This window comes from Lolium rigidum, chromosome 7 (genome assembly GCF_022539505.1).
Source record: "Lolium rigidum isolate FL_2022 chromosome 7, APGP_CSIRO_Lrig_0.1, whole genome shotgun sequence".
NCBI lineage: Eukaryota > Viridiplantae > Streptophyta > Magnoliopsida > Poales > Poaceae > Lolium > Lolium rigidum.
Genome location: NC_061514.1, coordinates 235,721,123 through 235,731,867, shown reverse-complemented (window position 1 = coordinate 235,731,867; position 10,745 = coordinate 235,721,123). Strand labels below are relative to the sequence as shown.

The window sequence follows — 10,745 nt, the reverse complement described above, 5'->3', positions numbered from 1 at the left end:
AATCTGGGTCTATCTCCCTGTAGGTAGCTCAGAAAATTACGCCAATTTACGAGCATGATCCTCGGATATGTACGCAACTTTCATTCAATTTGAGCATTTTCGTTTGAGCAAGTCCGGTGGCCTAATAAAATCCATCTTTACGGATCGTTCTGTTTTGACAGATTCCGTCTTTTATTTCGCATTGCCTCTTTTGCTATGTTGGATGAATTTCTTTGATCCACTAATGTCCAAGTAGCTTTATGCAATGTCCAGAAGTGTTAAGAATGATTGTGTCACCTCTGAACATGTGAATTTTTATTATGCACTAACCCTCTAATGAGTTGTTTCGAGTTTGGTGTGGAGGAAGTTTTCAAGGATCAAGAGAGGAGTATGATGCAATATGATCAAGGAGAGTGAAAGCTCTAAGCTTGGGGATGCCCCGGTGGTTCACCCCTGCATATTCTAAGAAGACTCAAGCGTCTAAGCTTGGGGATGCCCAAGGCATCCCCTTCTTCATCGACAACATTATCAGGTTCCTCCCCTGAAACTATATTTTTATTCGGCCACATCTTATGCACTTTGCTTGGAGCGTCGGTTTGTTTTTGTTGTTTTTGTTGTTTTTTGTTTTGTTTTAATAAAATGGATCCTAGCATTCACTTTATGGGAGAGAGACACGCTCCGCTGTTGCATATGGACAAATATGTCCTTAGGCTCTACTCATAGTATTCATGGCGAAGTTTCATCTTCGTTAAATTATTATATGGCTGGAATTGGAAAATGATACATGTAGTAAAATTGCTATAATGTCTTGGATAATTTGATACTTGACAATTGTTGTGCTCATGTTTAAGCTCTTGCATCATATACTTTGCACCCATTAATGAAGAAATACTTAGAGCTTGCTAATTTGGTTTGCATATTTGGTTTCTCTAGAGTCTAGATAACATCTAGTATTGAGTTTTGAACAACAAGGAAGACGGTATGGAGTCTTATAATGTTTACCATATGTCTTTTATGTGAGTTTTGCTGTACCGTTCATCCTTGTGTTTGTTTCAAATAACCTTGCTAGCCTAAACCTTGTATCGAGAGGGAATACTTCTCATGCATCCAAAATCCTTGAGCCAACCACTATGCCATTTGTGTCCACCATACCTACCTACTACATGGTATTTATCCGCCATTCCAAAGTAAATTTCTTGAGTGCTACCTTTAAAATTCCATCTTTCACCTTTGCAATATATAGCTCATGAGACAAATAGCTTAAAAACTATTGTGGTATTGAATATGTACTTATGCACTTTATCTCTTATTAAGTTGCTTGTTGAGCGATAACCATGTTTCGGGGACGCCATCAACTATTCTTTGTTGGATATCATGTGAGTTGCTATGCATGTCCGTCTTGTCCGAAGCAAGAGAGATCTACCACCTTCATGGTTGGAGCATGCATATTGTTAGAGAAGAACTTTGGGCCGCTAACTAAAGCCATGATTCATGGTGGAAGTTTCAGTTTGGACATATATCCTCAATCTCATATGAGAATAATAATTGTTGCCACATGCTTATGCATTAAAGAGGAGTCCATTATCTCGTTGTCCATGTTGTCCCGGTATGGATGTCTAAGTTGAGAATAATCAAAAGCGAGAAATCCAAAATGCGAGCTTTCTCCTTAGACCTTTGTACAGGCGGCATGGAGGTACCCCATTGTGACACTTGGTCAAAACATGTGCATTGCAAAGATCCGGTAGTCCAAGTTAATTAGGACAAGGTGCGGGCACTATTAGTATACTATGCATGAGACTTGCAACTTGTAAGATATAACTTTCATAACTCATATGCTTTATTACTACCGTTGACAAAATTGTTTCATGTTTTCAAAATAAAAGCTCTAGCACAAATATAGCAATCGATGCCTTCCTCTTTGAAGGACCGTTCTCTTTACTTTTATGTTGAGTCAGTTCACCTATTTCTCTCCACCTCAAGAAGCAAACACTTGTGTGAACCGTGCATTGATTCCTACATATTTGCATATTGTACTTGTTATATTACTCTATGTTGACTATTATCCATGAGATATACATGTTACAAGTTGAAAGCAACCGCTGAAACTTAATCTTCCTTTGTGTTGCTTCAATACCTTTACTTCGATTTATTGCTTTATGAGTTAACTCTTATGCAAGACTTATTAATACTTGTCTTGAAGTACTATTCATGAAAAGTCTTTGCTATATGATTCACTCTGTTTACTCATGTCATCACCATTGTTATGATCGCTGCATCCACTACATATGTTTACAAATAGTATGATCAAGGTTATGATGGCATATCACTTCGTAAATTATCTTTGTTATCGTTTTACCTCGCTCGGGACGAGCGGAACTAAGCTTGGGGATGCTTGATACGTCTCCGACGTATCGATAATTTCTTATGTTCTATGCCATATTATTGATGATACCTACATGTTTTATGCACACTTTATGTCATATTAGTGCATTTTCCGGAACTAACCTATTAACAAGATGCCGAAGTGCCGGCTCTCGTTTTTCCGCTGTTTTTGGTTTCGTAAATCCTAGTAACGAAATATTCTCGGAATTGGACGAAACGAAGACCCGTGGCCCTATTTTTCCACGGAGCTTCCGGAAGACCGAAGAACACACGAAGTAGGGCCACGAGGTGGCCAGGCTATAGGGCGGCGCGGCCCAAGCCTCGGCCGCGCCGACCTATAGCGTGGGCCCCTCGTGACGCCCCTTGACCTGCCCTTCCGCCTACTTAAAGCCTCCGTCGCGAAACCCCCGATGCGGAAAAACCACGATACGGAAAACCTTACCGAGACGCCGTCGCCGCCGATCCCATCTCGGGGATTCGGAGATCTCCTCCGGCACCCCGCCGGAGAGGGGATTCATCTCCCGGAGGACTCTACACCGCCATGGTCGCCTCCGGAGTGATGAGTGAGTAGTTCACCCCTGGACTATGGGTCCATAGCAGTAGCTAGATGGTTGTCTTCTCCTCATTGTGCTTCATTGTTGGATCTTGTGAGCTGCCTAACATGATCAAGATCATCTATCTGTAATTCTATATGTTGTGTTTGTCGGGATCCGATGGATAGAGAATACGATGTCATGTTAATTATCAAGTTATTATACATGTGTTGTTTATGATCTTGCATGCTCTCCGTTTCTAGTAGAGGCTCTGGTCAAGTTTTTACTTTTAACTCCAAGAGGGAGTACTTATGCTCGATAGTGGGTTCATGCCTGCATTGACACCTAGGGGAGTGACAGAAACCCCTAAGGTTGTGTTGTGATGTTGCCACTAGGGATAAAACATTGGCGCTATGTCCGAGGATGTAGTTGTTGATTACATTACGCACCATACTTAATGCAATTGTCTGTTGCTAGCAACTTAATACTGGAGGGGGTTCGGATGATAACCTCGAAGGTGGACTTTTTAGGCATAGATGCGGTTGGATGGCGGTCTATGTACTTTGTCGTAATGCCCAATTAAATCTCACTATACTTATCATGTCATGTATGTGCATTGTTATGCCCTCTCTATTTGTCAATTGCCCGACCGTAATTTGTTCACCCAACATGCTTTTATCTTATGGGAGAGACACCTCTAGTGAACTGTGGACCCCGGTCCATTCTTTAATACCGAAATACAAATCTGCCGCAATACTTGTTTTTACTATTTTCTCTCGCAAACAATCATCTTCCACACAATACGGTTAATCCTTTGTTACAGACAAGCTCGGTGAGATTGACAACCTCACTGTTTCGTTGGGGCAAAGTACTTTGGTTGTGTTGTGCAGGTTCCACGTTGGCGCCGGAATCTCTGGTGATGCGCCGCACTACATCCCGCCGCCATCAACCTTCAACGTGCTTCTTGGCTCCTCCTGGTTCGATAAACCTTGGTTTCTTTCTGAGGGAAAACTTGCTGCTGTGCGCATCATACCTTCCTCTTGGGGTTGCCCAACGAACGTGTGAAATACACGCCATCACTACCACATCCAACAAGAAGATAACCTAGTTAGCCATAGAAGGGAACTAGCTTCCTAAACCTAGCTCCTATTTAGATAGAATCTATTCATAGCCTCAGTAGCTAGTTAAATACTCTACAAATAGAGTTCGTGTTAGGATTAGACTACGAGTCGTTTTTCTGGAGTTTATTTGCAGATATACCTCATTGTAAAGTAGGAGGTTGTGATGATCTTTTGTAACAGAGTCTGTATGTAATTCTATAGACATGCCTTGGACCCGCATATGTTTCTGTTGTACCACTCTGAGCGATGTAATACTAGTGGAACGGTGTTTCATTGGTGTTATGTCAGACTTGCATACTACACCATGCAGTGGTATGCCGGGTCACCACAGTGACACCGTCGTATAGATCGGCGAAGACCTCCCTAATAGAAGTGGATTTGTCGACGAAGTCGAAGTTGGTGAAGCCGAAGTTGTCGGTGCTTTCCGAGTCGCTATCCAGATCAGAATCTGTGAACGACCCAAAAGTCACGTCGCCTAGCAGATCGACGAGTGCTCCGCCGGTGGCGGGCTTGGTGAAGCTTGCCGGTGAAACTCCTCGTCGCCTGACTCGATGGTTGATGTTGATGATCCCCAAAAATCGGAATCGGCCGCTAACAGTCCCGAAAAAATCGGTGCCGCGAGACGCGATCCCTCTTTCCCGACGATGAAGCGGAAACTTCCGAACGTCATCTCCGTCGACTCCTCCAGATCGGCATATGCATGCAAACGGGTGGGAGGGTGAGGGAAAAAAAATCGACGAGATCGGTTTGGACCTGTTTACCTCGTCCATCGTGTTGCTTGCCGTTGATGATGTTGACGATGCCATCGAAATCACCTCCTTGCGGCCTCCAATTCCCACAGACGACGCTAATTGACAAGGGATTAACTTGTCAATGCCTACAGATTGTAGACTTAGGGTTTCGTAGAAAGTAGAGGGCAAGTAGATCTCGAAGGTTCAGCCGAAAAGGTGCTCGACTTGGAAAATATGGTGTGCGTTCACAATGGATTCGATCCTTTCTTTCACCTTCGGCTCCTCTTTATATAGGAGGTGGAGCCGAGGCTTTCCGTGTCGTACAAGTTACAAACTGTTAAGAGGCACATCGAGCCTTTCCTATCTTGCTATACAATTCCTAACACAACTCTATTTTCCTTATCGAGGATCTATGGGCTTCCGGGACTTCACTTCTTCGGGACATGGGCCTTCAGATAAGCTCAGGTACCTTATTCTGCTGGCCCTTTCGGCATGCCTATGTCACCGGTACCCCCCGCCTGGGCCGGCCGGTACCTCCGGGCCTAGTACCGGTTTAGGTACCGGTAAATGATCCAGGGTATACCGGGAGCAAAGCTAGCTGGGCGGTAGCAAGCCCGGTAGCGCGGGCTGTAGTACCGGCCAAAAAAAACGTTGCCCCCATTTTTTTCTTTTTAAACTCAAACTTGAAATGCAAATAACTTGAGATGGGAAAATCCAAATGAGACGAAACTAATTTTGTTGGAAATATGGAAACTAGCGAGGATGATTTTATATGAATTTTAGAGGGACAACCCCTGAATACAAGAAACCGAGAAAACCACCCAAGTCGAAAACGCAACAAGTGATATACGCGAAATCCGTTTTCGATGAACTAGAGCTTGTCATGGAAATAAAGAGAAGCTCTAAAACAGCACATGGATAAGATACAAATAACAACCAAGAAACATAATGCAAGGATGCAAAGGTTTGACCGCACTCCGAACGATACGATCGAGTTACTCACTCGAGAGCCCCTTGATAGTACGACCATTATCCTATAAACAGGCCTCCCAACTAAACCACGGGACCGGTAAGAAAGAACCCCTATCAAGAGCAAACCTTAACCTTGCGCCTTCCATTTGAGCTCGATGATGATGATCTTGACCGCAACAAGATGAAACGCCGTTCTTGATTATGCTTGCTTGAAGAAGATGAGGTCTTGCGGATTGCTCCCCCATACTCTACTATCGATGAACTTCTTCTTCGGTGCAACCTTGACGCCAACTAATCGTTCAAGCATTGCCTATGGATAACTCCTACACTTCAATGCAACCATTAGTGCATAGAGATTGTCATTAATTACCAAAACCACACATGGGGGCTCTATGCACTTTCACCTACCTCATATTTTTTCCATCCTTCGCCACTGGTGACAAGGAATGTATGGTGGCCATGGAGCTGCGCACCCGTTTGGGAGGCGCGTAGGCCGGAAGCACCCTCCATGCCTAAAATTCATCGGCAAAGAGGTTGCGGTGGTATGGGGATTGCGTGGGACATTCTCAATTTTCAATGTTGGGCTTTTCCACGTGGTTGAAATATGTGATAGCGCACGGTTTTGGGTGCCCCAAATTTGCACCACATGAGGCAAAATTTAGGGCACGTTGTAGAAAATCTGGAGCATTTTTAGGGATGCATCATAAACTAGTTTTTTTTGAAAATTCATTTCTACTCCCGGCTACATATGCTCCCTCGACTCAAAAATACATATTTAGAAAAAAATAAATGAGAATTCTTCTGCATACGGGTTTGTACAAAAAGATATTTATTATGTTATGTGTACAAAAGATTAAAAAATGTCTCATGAAAAGCATTATTTTTTTATCATCGAATTTTGTCTCTTTTTACGCATATCACACGACAAGTTATTTTTCATGAAGCAACTTTGTGGGCAGGTAGCATGTGAAGATGTATGGGCGAAATTTTATGCCTTTTTGTTATATATTTCAAAATATGTCATGTGCATCTAAAGGCCAAAACTCCACTTCAATTTTTGGCCTTATGTGACCTAAAAGTTAGTTTTTTTTTCTGACATATACCTTTATAATTTTACGCCATGACATCCCTCCCTAAGCACCATCATCAAAAACGTGATATCTAACATGGAGATTACAACCTAATCTACACGACAATGATTTACCTAAGATGCCAACCCCTAGGGATGCAAATGGGGGCCGGATCCACCTCGCTTCGTAGTCAAAACCGATTAGGTTAGTTGTAACATTCTTTTTAGCAAATTAGTCTAGTTTAAACTAGATAATGATTCCACGGGTTTATGCGAGATGTCATTTGCAACCATACCACCAGTCTCCTAGGGTTGAAGAGTCCGTACAATGGCAACATACACTTTTACTACTTTTTATACTTGCGGTGGATTAATTAAATTTGGCGAATTAACTTGGAATGAAAATTATGGTCTTGAGGAGAAGATAAGACTTAGGTGACACAATTGGTAGTTATTTTGAAACTTGTATACCCATCTGATTTTATTCAAGCTTTAGAGATTGATAAGTTTAATAATCTTGACTTGAGCACGGGAAGTAAATATAAACGGAAGGGGCAGTTGTATGTAGTTGAGGTACAAGTATTTCCAGTTTTAAGCTATTTTGAAAAGAAGAATAAAAGGTTTTGACTAAACTGTATGTTTTTTTGACTGGATTTTGTAGATGCAGGCAGTCTGAAAAACCCTAGCCCCTCTTACAAGGTGAACAATGGCGTAGAGCAGAACCGCCCGGCGGCGCAGCAGCGACATGCCACTCTTACGCGCCGCGCTCCGCCGCTTATTCTCCACCGAGTCGTCGGGGACCCCGAAGCTACGGAATCTGCCGTACCGACTCCGCCGCGCCGCTGTCCCCGCCGCTCGCACCGCCGTCTCTGACTACCTCATCTCCACGCGCTACCTACCCTCCTCCCATGCCGACTCCATCGCCGGCCTCGCCCCGCGCTCCCTCCTCGACTTCCTCGCCGGTATCCCGGCCGTACCCAGTACCTTACCTTCCTCCGACCTCCCCTCGCTCCTCCGCCGCCACCTCTCCTACCACCCTCTCAACGAGCTCCCCTTCTTCCTCGAGTCCATCGGCCTACCCCCTTCCATCGACTCCGACCTCATGTTCCTCAACGACCATCCCTCCCTCCTCCAGGCCGTCGCCGTGCTCGCGCATTTCGGCTTCCCGTGGTCCCGTCTCGGCCTCCTCTTCCCAAATGTCCTCCTCCAAGTCCCTCCCGACCTCATCTCCGCCCGCCTCGTCGCCCTTGAGGAATGCCTCCGCCCATTGCTCCGTGCCGCCATCATTGCTGCCTGCCTTGCTTTCCCCTCGCTTATTGAGAATGATCTCTCCAGCAGTGCCCCCCTGGTCGATGATCTTAGGAGGGCGTATGGAGGATTGGATCCGGATTTGGGGGCTAGCAATGACATTGATATGTTCTTGCGGGTGTGCCGCAGGATGCAGATGTTCTACGATGCTGGGGTGAAGATTGGGAGCATCGGAGGGCTTGTTGGGTGCAATCAGAGGGTGTTTCTTGAGCTTAAGGAGGAGCTGATTGGTGAGAGGTTGAAATTCTTCAAGAGTCTGGGGATGGCAGGGGAGGAAGCAGGCAAGTACTTACTGAGCAATCCTGGGGTTTTCGATATTGATTTTGATGATGTGGTGATCTCAGTGCCGGAGTACCTGAGGAGAGTTGGATTGGTCGACGATGAGGTTGATGCGGCGGTGAAGTTGCACCCATTTGTGGTTGGGAGGAACAGGCTGAAGAACCTCCCTGGTGTGCTGCGGGCAATGGGGCTGAGTCATCGGTTCCTGGAGAAAATTTCTGGTGGCGGGGAGAGCTTGCGGTATTTGTCACCAGATTTCGTGGCGGAGGATGCTAGTTATGATCTGGAGGTTGAAAGAGCATTCTTGGATAGAATGGTTAAGGTGAAGGCGGAGAAGAATGTGCAGCTTGTGGATGCCAAACTGGAGTTCTTGAAGAGCATCGGGTATGGTGAGAACAAGATAGCCACACACGTAATCCCCGTTCTGCACAGCACTCAGGAAATGCTGCAAGAGCGATTTGACTACCTCCTCGAAAGAGGGGTGGAGTACACGATGCTGTGTCGGATAGTGAGTGTGTTCCCAAAGGTACTGAACCAGGGCAAGGAGATGCTCAATGAGAAGTTGAACTACATGACTCTGGAGCTGGGGTACTCTTTGGAGTATCTTGATTGCTTCCCAGCACTACTGTGCTTTGATTTGGAGAACCGGGTCAAGCCTAGGTATGCAATGCTTCGGTGGCTCCAAGAGTATGGTCTTCTTAAAAGACCACTAGCCCCGGCAACCGTGCTTGCTAACTCAGAGAAGAAGTTCATTTCCAACCTCTACAATGTGCATCCTGCAGTGCCAAAGCTGTGGCTTGAGTGCTTTTCTTCAAGAATACACATGGAGTGTTACCTCAAGAATATACAACACCAGCATCCAGATAATGAATAACTGGATGGCTTGAATTATATTGGCATGATTATGAGAACCATTGGTACAGAGGATTGTGATCCTTTCCCTCCAGAAGGTACTAGTCAGTCATTGCATCTTCCCATTGTGCAAAATTCTTTGCTCCTGCATATTTAGCTGTAGAGCGCAGGATGATGAAGTGGAACATAGCAATTCAAGAGCCAACCATGTAATTCAATTTTGATAAAACTGTGTTGTACATTGTAGATCTAGGACTATGCATTTGCCGTTTGACGGTTAGGCATCACATGGAGAAACATAATATATTGATCTGAGGTGATAGACTACTACTGATCATAATTAACATTTTGGTTAAATGATGTTTCCAACATCGTCATTTGGTTGCATCATGCTGAACTCATGTTATATAGCACTGTAAGAACATGCTATATAAACAAAGATTGCTGGCTTATGACAGGAAAAGAAACTTTAATTGTATTTGCACCACAATTATTGATATCGTTCAGCTGTGAATTGCTATTACATTATGTCTTGCAATATTTTTTAATGTGATGCTATCTCTTATATTACTGCTATCTCTTCAGGAGGTACTGTATTTTGTACTTTAGATCCATGGTAATTTACATTTGGTTATTATTACTTACCCTCAAATGAAAGGCAATCAGTTCAGAACTTGCAGTATTAATCCAATCACACCTTTGTTACTTGATTTGTTCGTATTCAATTGAAATTGTTAGATCCTGTAATTCTTTAAAATGTCTTGAATAAATCAGGTCTGGATTGCAAACTTTGCATTTTAAGTAATTGGCGTGGACTGGTAACTATGAGTTTGTATCGGGTAAGTTGGTCATGAATATGAGATGTTTGTCATAATCCAACAGTTAGTTCCCTATATCTGTGAACTGTATATGGACAGTTAACCACTGTTACAGTTCACGAGTATGAAATATGCTGATTGCCAAGCATAAGACGGAACCAATTGAAAAATAATTTTAAAAGTTAATACAGATTGAAAGGCTGATATTATTTAAGTAAACAACTCTGAGCTATGCAAAACCAATTTGAAATCATGTAAACATTAGTGAAGTCTGAAATTATGGTAGAGTAGTAAACAACTGCAGGCTGATAGGTACTCCATCTGATCACTAATATATGTGGCTTTGTAATTGGACATTGCCACAGTTCTTCAAGCTGAAACGTTTACCATCAATTTGCATGAAAAATGTTGCTTCAAACAAAAAATGTTAGGCATTACAAAAGCATATTCATAACAAATCAGTATCACCTTCTTGTTATCAATAATGGTAACCTTCCCCATAGTCAATTAGTGATGATCAAATCTAGGAATATTTGACTAATCCTCAAACGGCCTACTTGTGTGACAGAGGGAGTATTGAATCGTTAATTGTTGATCTGGAAATACACTAAAACCAAGAACTCGGTATGTCCAAAAGTGCCATAACGAAAATATTGGATACATAACTATCAGTGGTTTTAGCCTCACTCCTTGTAAGTTTG

General features: G+C 43.5%; 1 protein-coding gene across 1 annotated transcript; it reads left to right on the top strand.

Annotated features, from left to right (window-relative positions):
- The first annotated feature begins 7,532 nt into the window (after positions 1 to 7,532).
- LOC124676327 (transcription termination factor MTEF18, mitochondrial) lies at positions 7,533 to 10,418 on the top strand. The gene has a single exon (XM_047212406.1). It carries the CDS (start codon positions 7,533 to 7,535, stop codon positions 9,246 to 9,248), a length of 1,716 nt encoding a protein of 571 aa, XP_047068362.1. The 3' UTR covers positions 9,249 to 10,418.
- The last annotated feature ends 327 nt before the right edge of the window (positions 10,419 to 10,745 follow it).

Coding starts and splice junctions, on each gene's coding strand:
- LOC124676327 (XM_047212406.1), top strand. CDS start 7,533: ATGCCACTCTTACGCGCCGCGCTCCGCCGCTTATTCTCCACCGAGTCG.